Source organism: Theropithecus gelada, chromosome 6, assembly GCF_003255815.1.
Source record: "Theropithecus gelada isolate Dixy chromosome 6, Tgel_1.0, whole genome shotgun sequence".
NCBI lineage: Eukaryota > Metazoa > Chordata > Mammalia > Primates > Cercopithecidae > Theropithecus > Theropithecus gelada.
The window spans coordinates 33855542-33876784 of NC_037673.1; the positions used below are offsets into that span (position 1 = coordinate 33855542).

The 21243-nt window shown below is 43.5% G+C and overlaps 2 protein-coding genes across 3 annotated transcripts in view; one reads left to right on the forward strand and one right to left on the reverse strand.

Moving 5' to 3' along the window:
• Window positions 1–439: 439 nt before the first annotated feature.
• Window positions 440–2957, forward strand: RXFP3 (relaxin family peptide receptor 3). The gene has a single exon (XM_025388970.1). It carries the CDS (start codon window positions 771–773, stop codon window positions 2178–2180), a length of 1410 nt encoding a protein of 469 aa, XP_025244755.1. The 5' UTR covers window positions 440–770; the 3' UTR covers window positions 2181–2957.
• Window positions 2958–7456: 4499 nt separating this feature from the next.
• The window catches only part of SLC45A2 (solute carrier family 45 member 2), a 39242-nt gene continuing 25455 nt past the window's right edge, over window positions 7457–21243 (reverse strand). The window contains exons 4-7 of one of the 2 annotated variants that reach the window (XM_025388261.1): window positions 15505–15648; window positions 14478–14601; window positions 10060–10271; window positions 7457–7713 (exon numbers count right to left, since the gene is read on the reverse strand). In XM_025388261.1, the coding sequence (XP_025244046.1) occupies window positions 7489–7713; window positions 10060–10271; window positions 14478–14601; window positions 15505–15648 (705 nt within the window). In that variant the 3' untranslated portion in view covers window positions 7457–7488. Of the gene's footprint in view, window positions 7714–10059; window positions 10272–14332; window positions 14602–15504; window positions 15649–21243 lie in introns of those variants that run through there. The other variant, XM_025388262.1, reaches the window with a different exon arrangement.

A 21243-nucleotide genomic window follows, 5' to 3' on the forward strand; every position in this document is an offset into this window, starting at 1 on the left:
TGACTTTCTCCTGCGGGTGCAAAATAAAGGCTTAAGACTGCTCCTGCTGAAACGTTGGGGAGGGAAACGGGAGCTGGCGGGTGGGCTTTGCCTGCCACTCAGCTCTCCCTCGCGGCGCGGGCGCGGCTGGGTTCAGCACCTCGGAAAGCGCCCCTCGCGGCGCCCCCGGATTACGCATGCTCCTTGGGGCCCGCCGCCTCGGCCATGCAAGTGCCACTGCAACTGGTGAGCACCGCTGGCAACCCACCCGGAGTTGACAACCGCAGAAAGACGCAGACACCCACTGACCTCCAAGCAACAGAGCGAGGTGGATGGAACTCTACGATCTCTTTCTCTCCAAGGACGGAAACCTCATCCAAGCAGTCCCAGAGGAAACCGACAAAGGTATTTGAAAGGGAGCAAGTGGCCCCAAATCGCAAAATTGAGCGACTGTGGGAGTTATGCGCCAATGCCCCAGTGACCGCGGGACACGGAGAGGGGAAGTCTGCGTTGTACATAAGGACCTAGGGACTCCGAGCTTGGCCTGAGAACCCTTGGACGCCGAGTGCTTCCCTTATGGGCTGCGCTCCTCAACTCTGCTCCAAAGCAGCCGCTGAGCTCAACTCCTGCGTCCAGGGCGGTTCGCTGCGCGGCAGGACGCGCTTAGTACCCAGTTCCTGGGCTCTCTCTTCAGCAGCTACTTTGAAAGCTCCCACGCACGTCCCGCAGGCTAGCCTGGGAACAACACCGGGGTAAACCGTCCCCAGAACGTGACCTAGAGGTACCTGCGCATGCAGATGGCCGATGCAGCCGCGATAGCCACCATGAATAAGGCAGCAGGCGGGGACAAGCTAGCAGAACTCTTCAGTCTGGTCCCGGACCTTCTGGAGGCTGCCAACACGAGTGGTAACGCGTCGCTGCAGCTTCCGGACTTGTGGTGGGAGCTGGGGCTGGAGTTGCCGGACGGCGCGCCGCCAGGACATCCTCCGGGCAGCGGCGGGGCAGAGAGCGTGGACACCGAGTCCCGGGTGCGGATTCTTATCAGCGTAGTGTACTGGGTGGTGTGCGCCCTGGGGTTGGCGGGCAACCTGCTGGTGCTCTACCTGATGAAGAACATGCAGGGCTGGCGCAAGTCCTCTATCAACCTTTTCGTCACCAACCTGGCACTGACGGACTTTCAGTTTGTGCTCACCCTGCCCTTCTGGGCGGTGGAGAATGCTCTTGACTTCAAATGGCCCTTCGGCAAGGCCATGTGTAAGATCGTGTCCATGGTAACGTCCATGAACATGTACGCCAGCGTCTTCTTCCTCACTGCCATGAGTGTGACACGCTACCACTCGGTGGCCTCTGCTCTGAAGAGCCACCGGACGCGAGGACACGGCCAGGGCGACTGCTGCGGCCGAAGCCTGGGGGACAGCTGCTGCTTCTCGGCCAAGGCGCTGTGTGTGTGCATCTGGGCTTTGGCCACGCTGTCCTCGCTGCCCAATGCCATTTTCTCCACCACGGTCAAGGTGATGGGCGAGGAGCTGTGCCTGGTGCGCTTCCCGGACAAGTTGCTGGGCCGCGACAGGCAGTTCTGGCTGGGCCTCTACCACTTGCAGAAGGTGCTGTTGGGCTTCGTGCTGCCGCTGGGCATCATTAGCTTGTGCTACCTGCTGCTGGTGCGCTTCATCTCCGACCGCCGCGTAGCAGGGCCCGAAGGAGGGGACGCGGTAGCCAGAGGAGGCCCGGTCGGAGCCAGCGCCCGGAGACTGTCGAAGGTGACCAAATCAGTGACCATCGTTGTCCTGTCCTTCTTCTTGTGTTGGCTGCCCAACCAGGCGCTCACCACCTGGAGCATCCTCATCAAGTTCAATGCAGTGCCCTTCAGCCAGGAGTATTTCCTGTGCCAGGTATACGCGTTCCCTGTGAGCGTGTGCCTGGCGCACTCCAACAGCTGCCTCAACCCCATCCTCTACTGCCTCGTGCGCCGCGAGTTCCGCAAGGCGCTCAAGAGCCTGCTGTGGCGCATCGCGTCTCCTTCGCTTACCAGCATGCGCCCCTTCACCGCCACTACCAAGCCGGAGCCCGAGGATCAGGGGCTGCAGGCCCTGGCGCCGCTCCGCGCGGCCACGGAGCCGGACCTGCTCTACTACCCACCTGGCGTCGTGGTCTACAGCGGGGGGCGCTACGACCTGCTGCCCAGCAGCTCTGCCTACTGACGCGGGCCTCAGGCCCAGGGCACGCCGTCGGGGCAAGGTGGCCTTCCCTGGGCGGTGAAGGAGGGGAACGGATTAAGGAGGGTTTGGGGCAGAGTCGGGCGAGGGGGAAGCATTTAAGAAGTAGGTGAGAGGAGGATGGACAGAGCATGGAGGAGGAGCCTGTGGATAGACCGGAGGACCTTCTCTGGAGAGGGGATGCTTCGAAATCAGGTGGAGAGAGGAAGCTGGCAAAGGGGCAGAGATGAGCCCCACGGGCCAGACCGCCAACCTCCGCTCCGCACCCCACAGCCTCTCCTTACTCTTCCCACGCTGGGCAGTGTGAAGGCGCCCAGAAGCGGAGAGAAGCAGCAAAAACGTAGAGAAATTGGCACAGGGAGTGGGGCTCAGCCAAATGATGCGCAGACAATTGTGCCCGTTTATTCCGGCGACTTCTGCGGAGAGTGCAGCCGCCTCCACAAAGTCTCCTTTGCGCCTTGGCTAACGAGACTGCAGCAACACCAAGGTCCTACTTGCTGCGGGGCTGCCCCAGGAATCTAGAGCTAGGAGGCAAGAAACGTTTTTGGAGTTAAGAAAGAGAACTGACCATCCTGATGCGTCCCCAGGAGAAACGGCAAAGGAAAGCCACCTCCCATGGAGTCATTATGACGATTATCATTCCGGACTGGGCCAGCGGGAACACACTGAGCCCGACCTAGCTGCACAGCCCCGGAGCTCAGACGTTAGCAGGGGGATAACACCTGCCACCAGCTTGGGAGAGCGATTCTCTGGGGAGTGGCGTCACTGAGGGAGGGAGCGGACGCAGTGTAATTAGAAGGGCTGGTTAAGGAAATTTATTCAGGTTGCTGCCCCAAAAGGTAAAAGGGGGCTCGTATGCTCACTTGGTAGCAGAATTGGAAGTGGAACGCTGGAGCGTTGCGAGGAGGAAGCCCGGGCGCTCCAGTTCCTCTGAGAGCAGGCTGGGTGCCTGTAGGCACTCTGGTCGGCGTGCTGCCGGTGAGCTGGGCCCAGAGACATCTTGAAGAGCTCTACTGGGAAGAGTGGGGGCATTTCTGCATTTCCTCCCTTCCCACGCTTTGGGAATCAAGCTGTTCCTTTGATTGAGGCCCTGGACCAGCGAGTAGAGGGATGGTTCAGTATTTTTTTTTTTTTTTTTTCCCCTAGGGTTTAAAAAAGAAGAAGAAAAAATGCCGCAGAACTGTACGGGGGGAAGGGGGGGGGGGGGCAGGGGAAGCGGAATCTTGGAAACCAAATTCCTAGAAGCTGGGTCGGATCTCTCAAACGGAGGTGTGGGGTAGGAAAGAAAATGGTAGGTTCAGGTACTATGTTCTAAAGGGAACAGAGTACTGGAGAAACTGTTCTGAGGGTATCACCAGAATTTCAGATGTAGGTTTCTTTATTACTTATATTATTGACAAGAGAAGGTAGGAAATAGGAGTTCCCATCGGACAAAACCATCACCAATTTTCATTTATTCTAAAGAGTGCTTTACATATTGAGCATGCATGACAAATTCTTTTCCCAGCCTCCAGACAGTTTATGCAGCTGTCTTTAAAGATTGCCTCACATGTCTCATGTCGACTCTGTTCTGATCACAGGAGCTTAAGATGTTAAACCCTCACAAAGTCCTTTCTTAAGGCTCTTCTGAGAACTGGGATCAAACATCAGTCTACCCACCCATCTGCTGGCTTTGATAGAGGTACTGCTACTCTCTGTGGCAACCTGGTTTGGGGTCAAGAAACCAATGATGCAGGCACCCACTGGGGTGGTTGTTTTAATGTAATAAATAGCCATTCATAAAAACAGGTCTGTTTAAAGAGCCTCTTGAATAGTAGAATTGTTTAGAAGTGTTGTGAAAAGTTTTTCTGCAGTATCTGAGATTCAGGGCTCAAAATGTGAGATCTACAACTCCCACTTTCCCTGATCTGCTTTTTGTGATTGCAAAACACACTGAAATGACTAAACATTCATGGTTTCTCACAAAAGCAGAAGGTGCCAGTCTGGATTCTGAGCAGTCTTGTGAAGTCAGCTCATTTAGAAAACTGAACGGTGTGTTTGTTTTGAAGTAGTCCATTTTCTTTTTCACCCTTTGGGAAGAACATTTATTGATATAGACATTGAATAGCAATTGGGCTAACAAAGACTGAAATGTAAGTTCCACAAAAGTCCCCCAAATACAAAATACATGAAAAAGTAAACACGGGAAAAAACTAACATTTGCATAGTAGGAGATCCTTCTATAACACGGATAATAGACTGTTAATGAGAGATTCTTATCAAAGCAAATTGCCATTTCAATTTTAACAATAGAATAATATGTGGGTAGCTCAGAATTCTTAGGAAAGGGTGTTGAAGTATGTGCATCTGCCACTAAGAGCACTAGAAAAACAGAAGAGAAGGAGCTGGAGGAATAGAAAAAAAAATAACCTCTATAAAAAGGGTCACTTTGTCCAAATCTCAAACACGGGGCTTCTGAGAACATGGCAGGAGGGATCATAGATCATGACTTTGATCTACCACAAGGACAAAAGGGTCACCAAGGAAATGGTCAGATCAATTGTAATCAGCAATTAGTTTTCGAGTGGCTGTTGTGTGCCAGCCCCTGTGCAGGGTGTTGAGGTGATATGCATGAACCAGACATGTTTCTGACTTCCACATGTAAAAGGACAGACAGCCGTGAGCACAAGCAAGATAAGACAGGGAATGATGAGCTGAATGTCAAAGTAAGGCTGAAAAAAAGAAAGACAAAGGAAGGAAACGTTGATCCTGCTGGGAGATCAGACTTTCTGGTCAAAATAATATTTGAGATAGGTCTAGATATATGGGCATAGTTTAGGCAGAATGGCAGTGGTGGGTTCGGAGGCAGAGAGGATATTCAACGCTAATAAAATGTGGTGACTAAAAGCTTTAATGTTGGAATGTCAGATGCTTGGTTGGGAACATCAGAAGCAGGAAACAAAGTAGTAGGTATTCTCTTCTCTTGCAGGATTTCCCAGGATTTCTGTTGAGAGTATACGTCCTTGTACTAGTTTTATTTGTCTGGGGAAAGGAAATTTCTTTTGCCAGAAAGAATATGTCATTGGTATACTGAGAACAAATACTTAGATTCCCAAATGTGGTTAAAGGCTTTGAAAATTGGATTACATTTACTCATTCAAACCTCAAGGGAGCTGAGTTCAATGAGTATTTGCATATTTGTGTGTGTGTGTGTGTGTGTGTGTGTGCGCACGTGCATGTATGCCCTGTGGTTGGTTAGGGATGACTACATTTGACTTCTTGGGGGTTCAATAAGATGGCCCTCAGCTATGGATCACCTTTCCAGCTGGCCCTTCTATTCATTTCAAATCTTCACACATCAGAACAGTTTCTGGAGAAATGGGCAGGAAATAAACACCGAACCCCGGAGAGGATTCCATTTCTAAACCTTGCAGAGGCCAAGTACAAGTAGGGAAAGTAAGAGAGGTGGCTTGTCACTGTTTCTTTCCTAATGCTAAGAGCTATGTGCCGTGAGGTTCCCTGAGCATTTACTTATCCTCATCCAACACTATGGGGTTGGGAGCAGGCGTTTTCCCTGATGGCCTAAGTGAATCGTGAACTTATTTCTCCAGGATGGATGATGGCGGGAGGATGGGAGGGTGGAGTAAGAAGAAGTGGTAGTTTTGTATATATTCTATAAAAAGAATGAGATTATTTCATTTGGGAGTGAATGTACTAATATAATACAGGAGGACTTGATTGGGAAGCAAAAAATGAGAAGGGAGCAAGGCTTGGAGGGTGATAAGTAAAAGAGCATGCTCAAGCCAGAGAAGACAGCCTAGTTGGGTCTGGAAAGCACCAGCGATCTGGAGAGAATGGGACAGACACTCTGCAGGAGCCTGGATAAGGAGCCCTTCTCATTTTCTGCTTCCCAGTCAGGTTCTCCTGTATTATACTAGTACATTTATACTAGTACATTTATACCCACAATTGCTGTGTTAACGTTAAAACATTTAGAATAGTGGTAAAGACTCCATAAATGTCATGGTTTGTGTTTTGATGTTTGTTTGTCTGTTTGTTTTGAGACCAAAACTCACTTTGTCTCCCAGGGTGGAGTGTAGTGACACAATCACAGCTCACTACAGCCTCGATCACCCAGGCTCAAGCAATTCTCCCGCTTCACCTTCCCCAAAAGTTGGGACTATAGGCATGCACCACCATGCCCAGCTAATTTTTAAAATATTTTTTGTAGAGAGAGGGTCTCCCTATGTTTCCCAGGCTGGTCTCAAACTCCTGGCCTCAAGGGATTCCCCTGCCTCGATCTCCTAAAGTGCTGGGATTACAGGTATGAGCCACCAAGCCTGAACCAATGTTATGTATTATTAATCATCACAACTCTCTGAGATAGCAATTCTTATCCCAAATGTATAGATGAGCAAGTGTGCCTTGGGGAGATTACATAGTTTGCTGCTGAGTGGCAAAGCCAGGATTCAAAACCAGCTGATTCCAAAACATGATTTTTATTAAACCATGCTGCCTCTCAAGGCTGCTGAAAACCTCATCATGGGGAAAGCAGTCGAAGGGGTATGATTAGAGAAAAACTGCTTAGCTTGGAGAAGAGAAGATCATAGGAGAAACAGGGGGCTGTTTTTTGAAAGACTTTTATATCAAATCCAGAGGACAAAACAAAGGTGCAGACTAGAGAGAAATACTTTTACTGTGTCAATGAAATTAACTACTTTAAAGCGATGAATCCTCCAGCATGGATGTTGAGTAGACTTGTCAGGGGTATCATAAAGTAATAGGAATTAATCATGAGCAAATTAAATATGAATAAATTAATATCAGAGAATAGATAACTAACAATATTTTGAATATCTGTGAATTTGATGAAATATATGACTCCCCAATATATATGAATCCTTGGCTAAAAAAAAAATCAAATCACTTCATAGAACACATCCAAGCATCATATGTGGAATTTGTCTGCTTCTCAGGTCTCAGAAAGACCTGCAATGCCCTGTGAAAAGCAGCTCCTGCCTCTCCCCTACCCCTGCACTGAGACGCAATGAGAAAGGCATGTATAGGCGCTACCACCCACACTTACCCCTTGCCGCCAATGCATGGAGGCATAGTCCAGACAAACGTTGCCTGAAATATGGGGACTGTTGTGCAGAGGATTGGTTTAAAGTGAGAGGTGGGCAGATTCTATGGCTGAAATCACAATACTGGGCGTCCAATGGGCAGACCCTAAGATTCAGAGCTGCAGAAAATGTTAACTTCCTGCCATGTGCTTCTCTGTGTCTGAGGTTAGGGTCATTGTCTCTTTATTGACCTAATTCACGTATCTAACAAAGAGAGCCACAAAGCAACAGCCTATCAGTGCCACCGCAGATGCTGTGATCGCCACAATGACGACGCTCCCGGCTGTGTTGACCAGAAAGCCCAGGCCACCTCCGACTAGGATCTGAGCCAGCTGCACCATGCAGGTGAGGGTGGCGCAGTCCATGCCCTTCCCTCTCACGCTGTTGTCTGGATGCCCTCCTGGAGCCTGCTGCCTCTGCAGAGGAAGCACAGAAACACCATTTGACCTACAAAGAACTGTCATTTAAGGGCACAAGTCAGCAAAACTTTTCTGTGACCAACCAGATAGTAAATACCTTTCGCTTTGTGGATTATACAGCCCTGGTAGTAACTACTCAACTCTACTCTTGTAGTGCAAAAGCAGGGGCAATGTGGAGCTGAGTTGCCTTTCCAATATAGATTAATGGACATTATTAGCATTTGATTTCAGGGAATTTTCATGAATTGGTGATGTGGAACTGAACTGAATATTGATGGCTATTAGCATTTGATTTTATGCAATTTTCATGAATTGGTGATGTGGAACTGAACTGAATACTGATGGGTATTAGCATTTGATTTCAAGTAATTTTCACTTGTTACAAGATATTAAGCTTCTTTTGAAAGGTTTTTCAATCATTAAAACAATTAAAAGCAATTCTTAGCTCACAGACTGTACAAAAACAAGTGGTGGGCCATAATCAATACAATGTAGTGGATACTTAATAAATATATTATTCTTTTCCTTTCTTAGTGTTAAAAATTCAAAGATTTTAAGAAGGATGTTGAATTGCTGATGTCCTTAAGAGAAGCAACTTTAAAAGGCATTTCAATCTTTTAAAATATGGTTGCTACTTGATTAATATAATGTTTGGTTAATATTTGATATTTGGTCTGAACTGGTTGATAACTTTGTCATTTGTGGCATATCTCTTATGTGCTGGGCCTGGGTTTTTTTTTTACTTGTTACTTTATTTCAACCTCAACACCTCCGTAGATGCACATGTTATTATCATTCCCCCCATGGTAACAATTATAATACTAGCTATCATATTTTGAGTCTTTGTCAGGTGCTAGGGGGCACCACACTAAGCGCATCCACTATCTTGTTTGCTTTTCTCTAAGGTAAATAACATTCTTTCCATTGGCCTCATGAGGAAACTGAGGATCTGCGAGCTTAAATGATGATTTCCTACACTATTAGGCAAAAAAAAGCATTATGCTGAAAAACTCTCATCTTCGAATAAGAAAGGAAAATAAGAAAACAGATTTACATTTGCTTGGTTTTTATTTTAAAATGCTGGAAAGATTAACAAAAAACCTAGTAAGAGTGGTAACACGTTGGGGTTGGAGGGAGATAGTAAATGGTAAAGGGAGCACGCAGTGTGCACTTTTGCATATCATTGTGAATATATTATCTCACTTAAAAATGAACTCATTCTAAGTGCTACCTAATAAACAAATAAATAACATCTCCAGTGTAACGCAGCTTCCAAGTGAAAGAGGCAGGATTTGAATCCAGGTGTCTCTGAGCTTGAAGCATAGGTTTTCTTCCTCCAGTACCATGTAACACTCTCCTTGGAGGGACAGTTTTTTATGATAACTATCCCATTAGCAGCAACATTCCTGTCATGCACTAAAACCTTGGTGACAATGTTTGCCAGGGGATGAGGAAAGCCACAACTCTTTTTTGAAATGTTTTTACTCCTGGTGTGGCTCTGCCCTGCTGCCAGATCAAATGATGAAAAACATGGTCAGAATTATAGTCTCATGTTTATGTGTTCAGTGTTTTTGCAGTTTCATGCTGAGCTGGATTAAACTTGGAGTTATCTCTGTAGCTTTTATATCATTGCTCCAGTTAAGGAACTATAAGCCTATTTTCATGGGAAGAGAGTTGCAATTTTGATAAGAAGAGGTGGTAATTTTAGGGTGGAAATACCAACTCTGTTATAGGCATTGCTTAGGTGCTTGTTCACTAGTTGAGTTCCAAGGTTTAAACGGCGCAGGTTCCACTCAGGGCAGCAAAGTGGGGATTACCACCCATGATTCCAGCTTTCCTTCTCGCACATGGGGTCTGACTTACTAAAATCTGGACTCCATTGCCTAGGACTTTCCTACCCTCAACAAATAATGCCGAGAAATTCTACCATGCACCTCTGCAGGTAGGGAGACCCTTATTGTGGGTATCCAGAAATGCTGCAGGTGCACCAGGGAGACCTATGAAGTGGTTATAGAAGACCTGGGTCCCTCTTTTTTGTCTCTGTGTAATTGTGGGCTAGTTTCCCCACCTCACCAAGCCTTCTTTTTCTAATCAGAAAAATGGGAGTAACACTCCTTGCCCTACAGCTCCCTAAGTGAGCAGGGATTGAGAGTAAGAATCAGAGAGCTGGGCTGTCCTGGGCATGCCTGTACCAGATCATGATTGCAGTTGGTTGGGCTTTTGACTGCTGCCGTTTCAAGAACCCTTATTTTCCAGCTCTGCTCTACACATTGCTACCAAATCCTCCCCAGCCTTCAGATGAGTCTGGATGTTACCCAAGGCAGAGGTTCAATGACAGCACACCTCCTTTTCTTCCTCGCGGTGGTACTCAGTAATGAGGTTAAAGGGCACGGTGTACAGGGTGCTGGACATCACACCAAACAGGCTGCACAGGACCAGCGTGGAGTAGACATTGGGGAAGAGCCCAATAAATCCTGTCCCCAGGCCAAACAGCAAATATCCCGTGAAGTAAAGACCCTTTAATCCAATGTAAGATACCAAAAATTTCTGAAAGTCTGTGGGAAGAAGAGAGGGAGAAATTACAGCTGGCAGTGCCTCACAACATTTAACAATTTCAGACAATCCTTTATTCTGAAGATTCACTTTTTTGGACGTCCCTTGATACTGAGCCAGGAACAAAAGAATCCCCTTATCTGTGGGTTGAAAACAGCTGGCTTTTGGAACCATTTTAAAGACCTTTGCATAAAGGACAGCTTGAAATTGCCTTGCTAGGCTGATTTTTTTTTCTACAAAGAAGAGTCTGGCACTGTTTAGCAGACAGCTGGATAGCAAAAAGAAGTCAGAAAGGTGGTAGAAAAGCTGACCTAACTATGGGAACCTGGGGCTGCAAGAAAAGTGTGGGTTATTCTGAATCAGTTGAGCTGTGGCCCCATAGGACCAAAATAATAACACAGGCCTATCTTGGCCCTATGACCCAACGTCAGGTTGGGGAAAATTGAAACAACCAAAATTTACAGAATGATCTAAGCCCCCACCTGAATGGACTCTGCACACCTGAGAAGGAGGTAAAGGATGTGCAATTATCTGAAGACACTTTCCCTGACTTGTCAATCCTTCCCAGGCTGGTAAGGGGCTCCCACAGCACCCAGCATTTCCTCATTGCTGGCTCCCTAACTCTTCATAAGCAAGTTCCTTGACTTCTCAAAACCCCAGCTTCCTCATCTGAAAACTGGGAATAATAAAACCATCTTTTGGAGTTGTTGCCAGGATCAAGTGAGATGAAGTGTCCAATGAAATCACCCAGCCTAATGCCTAGCATGTAGAAAGCATGCAATTAATGTGGCTATGGCTATTGCAACAAAGACAGGCTGAGCTGGAGATAGCTGACTCTTAACTGGATTTCTTTTCTAGCAGGTCAGCTTGGCTTGCTTGTATCAGTATAGTGGTAGAGCTAATTTTTAAAAATGAAAAATTCTGCTTTAAAACATTTTATAAGGTTTTCCACAATGGCAAGAAAAATCCCTAAATTGCTTTTATCTTCCTTTCTTAATCGGTTGTTTTTAATTCACACAGTCCTCATCTCTCCCCTGCGCCATTCTCCTGGAACACAAGAATCAGGGGATAAATAACAGATACTTGAAATGTGGCTATTCAAGAATGAAACTTTCCATATCTATTCATATAATTATTGGACTTACAGCTTGTAGACAAGCAACCTTGTTTGCAGTACATTCGAATCAACTATGAAACTAAACACTGTCTCACATTGATTGAAGACAAAGCTCTGAAAATGACAAGTGGGCAACATTGCTTCCTCTATTAAACTTCTACCACGCCTGGAGGACTGTTGTTAAGGTTGAGAATAAAAAAATGAGAATAAAGCTAGATAAGTTTCTGCTTGCTTAAGAATTATATTTATATAGAAAATGTAATCTAAGGTGTCTCAATACCTAAAAGATACCATCAACACCCATTAGGGAAATGCTCTTATCCAAGTGTGTATGCCAGCAGAGGAGAAGGCAAAGTAGGATAAAGAGGTACTTGGAAACATAAATAACTTCAATACAAAGACTGAAAGTCTGGCAAATAATACTTTATTCACAAAGATAATTCAATGAACTTCAGGGCCAAGCTTGCATTGCCCTCTGATGGTTCTGATACCCAGTGGTAGTCATATCATCACACAATGCCTGTCTTCAGGACTGGGGGAAAATTATAGATTTAAGCACCAGCTATGACTAGTAATGTATATTATGGTATGAACAATTGGCCATGTCTTAGTACCTAGTGCTGTTACTCTAATTGGTATACGTGTACCTACTGTCTACAAAAGGAGCTTGGAAACAAGTCCCTATCATCTTTCTCCACCTTAGCAGCCAGATTGTCCTGCCAACCTCCACATGGATAGAAACTGAATCTGCTCCTGATGTTATGTGATGAGTCCAAAATAGAGGGTAATATCATGAGCTCTGGAAAGAGAGGAAAGGATTGATTCTGCCCAGAGTGGGTTGAGGTGCAGGGAGAAGAAAACTTGAATGATTTCACCGAGGAAGTAATATTTAAGTTGGGTTTAAAACCATTATTAGAAGTTGTCTAGTTGGGGAAGTAGGAAGAGCAGTTCAGGTAGAAGAAACTAAAAGCAGCAGCAAATACACAGAAATGAGAAAGTCTGCATAGTGGGTCACTGACGGTAGTTAATTGACATGGGAATGAAAGAGGGCAAAGTATGAACTAGGCCGAACTCTGAAAAGCTCAGGAATTTGACTTTATCCTTTGGGTATGGAGAGCCCCTAAAATCCTTGAGCAGAGTTGGCTGGTATTTTATAAATAAAATGTTGATTTGAATTTACAATGGTAGGGATCCAATAGATTTATACATTAATACAACTCTGGAAAACTATTCAACTAATAATTTCTTTTGTAACTAGAAAGCCTTTTAACTAGAAGTGACCTAAAAATAACATGCTTTAAAGTTTCAAATGGCATAAAATTTATGTAGACAAGACTGATGGAATGTAATCTAGTAGGGATTCCTTGAGGAAAAAGAAGTTTAGATTGACACATTTTTTTGTGTGTCAAAAAAAAAATTACAAAGATGAAGGTAGGGCTGGATGTAGTGCCTCATGCCTGTAATCCCAGCACTTTGGGAGGCTGAGGTGGAGGATCACTTGAGTCCAGGATATCTAGACTAGCCTGGGCAATGTAGGGAGACCTTGTCTCTCCAAAAAAAAAAAAAAAAAAAATTAAGTTAATAAGCCAGGCACAGTGGCATGTGCTTGTGGTCCTGGGTACTCAGAGGACTGGGACTTGCTTGAGCCCAGAAGGTTGAGGCTGCAGTGAGCCATGATCACGCCATACACTCCAGCCCAGGTGGCAGAGTAAGACTTTGTCTTAAAAAAAGAAGAAAAACAGACCAAAAAAAAAAAAAAAAAGAATGAGGGTAGTAGTAAATAGTCCCCTCAGTCCTTGAAATCATGAAGGACTTAAGATGGAAAATTTACCAAACCCTTTTAGTCTAGCATTCTTTCATTCTATTTTAAGTGCTTGAAATCTTCCTCCTGGAATTTTTCTTAGTTTGCATACTCCAAGAGGAAAAAAAGAGTTTGCTAAATAAATGTAAGCTTTAAGCACTACTATTTGAGTATCATAAATTTTAACATAATGAAGGTTGTGGTTATGTGATTATTGGGCTCATCAACTTCTTGCATGTTTATATGAGGTCCCCTTTTCCCAATTGTGCTCACTGTTTAAGAGATCTTGAGGCAGGTTTCCTGCTGTGCTATGGTTGGGTAAACGGAAGGGGAAGGGGCCTTCACATACATCCGCCCTTTCTCCCCACAAGAAGCAGGCTGACGGTGACAGAATGAGTCCCCCCGAGAATGGTAACAGGGATTCTCCCCATCTCTTCTCACTTCCTTCACCCAGGCCATATCCCTGCTGTCCCCTGGACCTGTCCAAAGCCCAGAGCCCTGAGTTGGGGGTCAGTTATTCTTACAATCTTGCAGAAGAAGAGCTCTTTATAATTAGGAAAACTGCATATGTTTTTCAGGCCAGACTTTTCACTTAATTCAATGTATACAGAACTTGGAGATATCCACACACAGTAACAAGTACAATGCAGCCTATGAGATGCCATGGAGTTGTAGCCCAGCCACTTGGACTTATGCAAAGACAGTAGCAGAAATCCCTTTGTTCAGTGTCTTTATAGCTGCAACTTAGGTGAGTGGAGGTTAAGAGGCTCAGAAAAGCTGGCACCTGGGAAGGAAAGCCAGATGTCCTCAATCCTGGTGTGGTGCTCCTATAACCTACCCAGCTACACATCTGAGCTAAGGTCATTTGCATGCTGACTTTGTCACCTGTCATGTTAACATCGCTTCTCTTCTGTGTCGTCTACAAATCTAATATGCCTGTCTATGAAAAGCCACCAACGATCTTGCTCCAGTAGAACATGAACCTGCTGGGACTCATCCATCCAACACTTCATCTTGTAAAGATTCCCTTTTATTTCCCAGAGAAACTTGATCAGGAACCCACTGATTCCAAGTGCAAAGTAATCAGTGAGGAAAATGACACCTAGAATTCATGATGATGAAAGGATGCTTCCTATGGTCCTTTCTAAGGTAATAGTTTTCCCTGACGTCCATAGATTTATTAAGAATCTGGTATTTTAAACAGTAGAGAATACACATAGAAATATCAAATCCAAGTTGTGCTAGACCAGAAACTTTTAGAAGACATCCTTAGGAGAGAGAGAGACTTACAAGAATAAAGTGAGGAAAACACGGAGTTGATGCACAAGCCCCAACATCCAACCTCGACTCCTCTTTCGTAGATGAGAAACTCTGTGGAGTTGTGTGCACTATAGGGATCCCCACCGTACACAATCTGAAAGAGAGGTTGGAGGCAGTTGAGGTACAAATGCAATGTAGTAAGAACCCATTCTCATGCACTCTGCTTCTCCACCCCTGGGGAGCAAATGTCCCTGCCTGAGGGACCCTTTCTAGAGTACAGAGCTGATGCTGCCATGACCAAGTCGCCCCTTCCATCCTATCACATCTTCATTCAAGGACCTATCAGAAATCTAATGCTTGCTGCATCAGGTCTCAGCAATGCTCTCTCGCATCCTTAACATTCCTCCTTCCATCTGACAGCTGGTCCCACCTTACTTAGGTAATCCCACCACTCATCTTCTGCTACAGTCAATCGGCTTCTGACTCACCTCCACATGGGCCATTCCTGTTCCTGCTTGGAATGTTTTCTCCCTCTCTCATACTCCTCTAACTCCTACTAACCCTTCAAGGCCCAGACCATACTGCACTTTTTTATTTGTATTTATTATTATATTTTATTTTTTAAGAGACAGGGTCTTGCTCTGTTACTCACAATGGAGTACAGCGGCACAATCATAGGTCACTGCATGCTTGAACTCCTGACCTCAAATGATTCTTCCACCTTGGACTCCGAAAGTACTGAGATTACAGGCATGATCCACCATGCCCAGCCTGAGCCCTGCCCCTCCTTCTTGAAGCCTGCCATGATTGGTACAGCTTACATCAATTTGCCCTATTTGTTGCATTTGATTAAATACTGGCAGGCTTCGTAGTGTCCTCTAGTTGTCCAGGGTATAGTGGCATGTTTCTAGACCTGTCTGTAAGCCAGCTTCTTGATGGTACTCTTTCCTACATTCTTACTGTGCCAATCTTAGAGGATAACCCAGAAGAACCTCAACAGGTATTAATGGAGTAAATGATGTGTAACAGTGAGTGTGTGCACAGACACGTTCATTACCTGGCCCATGAAATCTGTGAAGAAGAGCATGTTGGACAGGAAGGCCGTCCATCCAATGAGGTGGCTGATGCAAAGGTAGCGGTAGTGAGAAGGCATGCTCACCAGTGCTCTCAGCAGTGACTTTAATGTCATTTCCCTGTAAGTCTGAAATAAAACATGAAACAGAGGTGTGACCTTCACTGCAGAAACTCAGCCAGCTAAGGGAGCCAGAGCGCACAGCCATATTATGTATTTGTCAGTCAGCCATCACATGAAATGTCACTTTTCCTGGACATGGAACTAGGTTTCCCTGGAGTAGACTCACAGGAGGTATTCTGTTAACCGTGAGTGATGGCTTAGCAGTTTCAGGCCCAGAATGAGGCTTTGGACCCAAGGGCAAAGAGAATGAGAATGACGCTAGCTTCAGGCCAAGGTGTAGGAGACATTGAGCATCCTATCTCTGAATGACAGAACTGCTGCACAAGGACAAAGCTCACAGTCATAAGCCAGCTCTTAGATGATTATAATTCTTGGGTCTCTTAACTATGAGAGCACAGTAGGCAAATCCAAGATGTCTGTCATGATCTTGGTCCCCTAATGTCATCTCTGTGATTATGTGCTGTTACATGGCAAAGGGATTTGCAGATATATTAATAATTAAGGTAACTAGTCAGCTGACCTTAAGTTAATTGAAAGAGAGATTATCTGGGTGATCCTAACAAAATCCCATGATCCCTTGAAAAGTACAGAATTTTCTCCAGTTGGTAGTAGAAGGGAAAGTCAGAGCAACTCAAAGCATAAGAAATGCCTGCCTTGAAGGTGGAGGAAGCCACATGAAAAGGACCTGAGAGTGACATTTAGGGGCTGAGAACAACTCCAGGCCAACAGTCCACAAGAAAGCAGGGACCTCAGTCCTAAAACCACAGGGAACTGCATTCTGCCAACATCCTGAATGTGCTTAGAGGCAGGCTTCTCCCACTGAGCTTCCAAATGAGAATACAGCTCTGCTAACACTTTGACTTCACACTTGTAAGACCTTGTGCAGAAAACCTAGTGCAGCTCACCCAGGCCTCTGATCTATGGAACTGTGAGATAATAAACTGATGTTGTTTTAAGCAGCTAAGTTTGTGAAAATTTTTTATTTACTAGAGCATTAATATAGAGAGCCAGTCAGCTCCCTGTTCTTAGCCAGCTGTCTCCACCCGGGTTATTTCTCTGGATTCTAATGATAGCAGAAACGTGTTAATGAGCCCTAATTGAGTTAGAAGTAAGAACAATGTAGAACTCAAATATATATATTTATACACACACACACGCACACACACACACACACACGAGGGGTCTTCAATATGTTAACAGAAAATGCATACTATGAAAAAAATTATGTATGGATTTCAAAAAATTTTTTGAAGCAAAATAAACTCATACTAACTTGCTATAGTATGTCTGAAGAAGATTTAGTTTGAGGCACGAAGAAGGATAAGACATCAGTTTGAAAACAGCCCCTAACAGAGCCACGTGAATTCTACCAAAATTGAAGCTGGAATAAACATCACTTATGGTGAAGCTTTGGTGGAAGAATGGTGAAATCACATTTTTTTTTTAAGTTTATGAAGACAATGTCCCAAAGAAATCAGCAGTTTACAAATGGATAACTCATTTTAGGAAGGAACCAGATGGTGTTAAAGATGAAGTCCTCAGGGGCAGACCATCCACATCAATTTGCAAATAAAAAAGTTAATCTTGTTTATGCCCTAATTGAAAAGGACTGACAATTACTGGCAGAAACAATAGTCAATACCATAGACATCTCAGTTGGTTCAGTTTACATAATTGTGACTGAAAAGTTAAGGTTCAGCAAACCTTCCACTCAATGAGTACCAAAAGTATTGTGCCCAGATCAACTTCAGACAAGAGCAGAGCTTTCAATGAAAATTTTAAACATGTAGGATCAAGATCCTGAAACATTTCTTCAAAAAGGTTGTAACAGGAGATGAAACATGGCTTTACCAGTATGATCCTGAAAACAAAGCACAATCAAAGCAATGGCTACCAAGAGATAGAAATGGTCCAGTCAAAGCAAAAGCAGACAGGTCAAGAGAAAAGACCATGACAACAGTTTTTTGGGGATGCTCAGGCATTTTGCTTGTTGACTTTCTGGAAGGCCAAAGATTGATAATATCTACTTACTATGAGAGTGTCTTGAGAAAGTTAGCCAAAGCTTTAGCAGAAAAACACCCATAAAAGCTTCACCAGAAAGTCTTTGTCCACCATAACAATGCTCCTGCTCATTCCTCTCATCAAACAAGAGCAATGTTGTGATAGTTTTGATGGAATATCTTTAGGCATCAACCCTACAGTCCTGATTTAGCTCCTTCTGACTTTTGTTTCATAATCTTAAAAAATCTATGAAGGGCACCCATGGTTTTTCAGTTAATAATGTAAAAAAGACTGCATTGATATGGCTAAATCTCCAGGACCCCCAGTTCTTTAGGGATGGGCTAAATGCCTGGTATCATTGCTTACAAAAGAAAGCAATGAACTCAATGGAGCTTATATTAAGAAGTAAAGTTTATTCTTCTTAAGTTTTATCTTCTCATTTGATTTTTCCATTGACTTTAGGAAGGCCCATCCCACACACATATATGTAAAAAATGAATATATAGGCCCCTGATTATTTAATTTAGATTTAAATTAGGTTAAAACCAGAAGCTATAGTTTTTTTGGTTTCAGAAACATTGAGAGAATGAGAAACTTTAAACTATTGATGCAATTGTTTTGAAATACCAAGAATAATAACAGCCTTTAGCATCTTGTCATATAAGAGAAGAAAGAAACCTTGGGAACGTTAAGTGATTAGCTTCCCTGAAGACACTGAGACCATAAACATCAGACGAGATTTGGTAATGGGTCTTTCTTGTCATATTTTTATTTATTCTGAATCATGACATTGAGTACTGGCTAGTTTATAAGACAGTCTACTGAGATTTTCTATTTTAACTGTAACAGCATATTTTTTATACTTCTTAACCTTATACAATCATGCATTTTACTTCTTTGTTGTGGAAAATTATATTCACCCATTTTAGTTTTGTTGTGTAAGTTGATTTTTTCAAATTCATCAGTCTTGCAGTATCTAGCCCACTGACCATAACTATAGTCATTTTCTGATAATAAGTGTTAAACACTACAGACATTTCCCTGGATTGAAGGAAAATAACATTTTTCTGCAAGTAGAATATGGTACCTGTAAAAATAAATGATTATAACAGAAATGAAGTTCAGAATTACTACTCTTTCCTCAACCACAGAAAGAAGCAGCTAACAACATAGCCCAAGAAACAACAGCCTAGTTTTCATGCCTCCAACTAAATGGTTTGTCTTCACTTTCCTTCCTCTCTTTCCAAAAATGCAAAACTGAGAAAGTGAATCTGGCCAACAAGTATTCACCCTCATTCTAAATATTAATATATGCTTCTGACTTATACATAGTTTTCGGCCTGCTTCATTGTTAGCCTAATTTGTCCTTTCTTCTAAAAATAAATATGAGCTTTCGAAATGTGCCTAGTATTTCTGTAAAAGCTGGGAGTGTAAATATTCAAAGCCCCTTTGTATATTGTAACTCAGAATAAAAACTCAGCTGGCATATTATTCCTGACTCATCAATTCCCTTGTAAAACCCTTTTAATCATTCTGAAACCTTGGGAGTTGTTTTACTGCATTTATTTTGCACCACTGTCAGCTGTAGACTGGGTGGTGATGAACTTACAAGCGAAAAAGGTACAGAGTCTATCAGGGAGAAAGAAAACTTCACCAATGTGCCCTCAAAAGGAGACTATTTAAATGTTAAAGGGAGCAACTGATGGCATAGAGGAATTGGAGATAGATTTTATGAGATCTGGTTTAAACTCGTGAAATAATTCAGCCCTCTTGCCATTAAAAAAAGAAAAATTTGTTCTTAAATTACACAGCCACCCTTATTTTGGAAAGCAATGTCTTTGGCAAGCAATAACAGCCCTGCAGCCTTGGCCCTGACCCTGGAAACGTGCAGACTTCTTTTGCTTGACTGGAGACCTCCCAGGGCACACATTTGGAAGAGAAGTGCGAATCCATGGCTTTGAGAGTAAGATGTGTTACTCTGTGCTTTATTCTTACTTTATCTTTTTGTCTTATTTTATTTGCTTATTTATTTATATTTTTAGAGGTGGGGTCTCACTCTGTTGCTCCGATAAGTGTGCAGCGGCATGATCACAGCTCACTGCAGCATCAAACACTTGGGCTCAATGCATCCTCCCACCTCGGCCTCATGAGTTGCTGGGACTACAGGAAGGAGCCACTGCATTGGTCTCAATTTGTTTTTTAAACCAAATAATGAAATCATTCAGAGCCTGCAACACTTTTTATGTGGCCCCTACTAGAAAGTTCGTAGTATCTGTTGTATTTATTTTTGTACTCGTGTGGGAGTTCCATGCCTTTCAAAAGGCTTCCACTCAGTTGATTTCATTTGATCCTCACAGTAGCCTCTGAGTGGGTGAGACAACCCCTGTCTATGCAACTCTTGGAGGGGGAGTCCCAGTCTATCTAAGGGGACATCAAAGAGGCAGATAACCTATCAGGGTGTTATCTGTTATCATGTATATACTTACCTTTAGTAAAACCCCATCTTGTTTTGTTCCCCAAACCACCACATTATTTTTAAATTTTTGCTTTCACATTATTTGATTACTTTTTTCCTTATTTTTTATCTACTATAGAAATTTTGGATGTATTGCAGAATTTAAAAATAGAAAATTAGAGCTTCCTGTGAGCCTATCATCCAGACTTTTCATTTTTGGTATTATTTCCTTTCCATTTTTCCTCTATGTATACAGCTCTGTTTTCTCCCAAAATAAAGATTGTTTTGTGTATGTAATGTATATTTTACCTGATATATTTTTATTAAACCTTCAGAAACATATATTTTTAATGACTGCATGAATTTTATCATATTCCATGATTCTTTGACTGTCCTGCATAAATGCACAAAGGGCTCCAGTCCAACTAGGAATCTTAGAGTTCTGGTTTGTTGGTGAAGGAGGGGCAAGGAGTACAAGTATTATCCACCAGGCAGCCTGGTGTCAGGAAAGAAGGTTGAGTCCAGGCATTAGGAGACCTAAAAATCTCATATTTTCTCTACTTGTGTGAAGGAGATAAAAAGAAGGCTTTATCCCAATGACCTCGTAGTTCCTCCTTGCGTTCTTATAGTTATGAAAAACACTGCACTCATCCTAAAATAGGAGCTACTGTTGGAATCAGATGAATAGGTTACTCTCTTCAACTGCATTCTCCTATTAAGTGGCATGGGGAGAGGTAGGTTGATGTGCTGTGGCAACTCAACTCCAAGGCAGTCACGTTGATAGAATGAGGCCTTCTTTCAGCAGATCATACTCAAACATTTTGCCAACTCACACATAAGCAGTGTCGAAGTTTACTTTTGCATTTATTTTGGAAAAATGCTAAGCAAATGAACAGAGTAAACAATACTAGAGGAAGCGCTTGATCTCAAGGAAAAACTACTTACAGAATTTTATAACTAACAGCTAAGATGTATTGCTTTTATTCATATACATAACTGAATACAAAAAAATGAGGTTTTCTACTGACAAAAAAAATCCTTAAAATACCATTAAAATAAACTACAGTTTTTAGTTTTGTAAACCACTTAGCTAAATAGTAATGTGATATCCTAGATTGGATCAGAAAAAGGATATTACCCGGGAA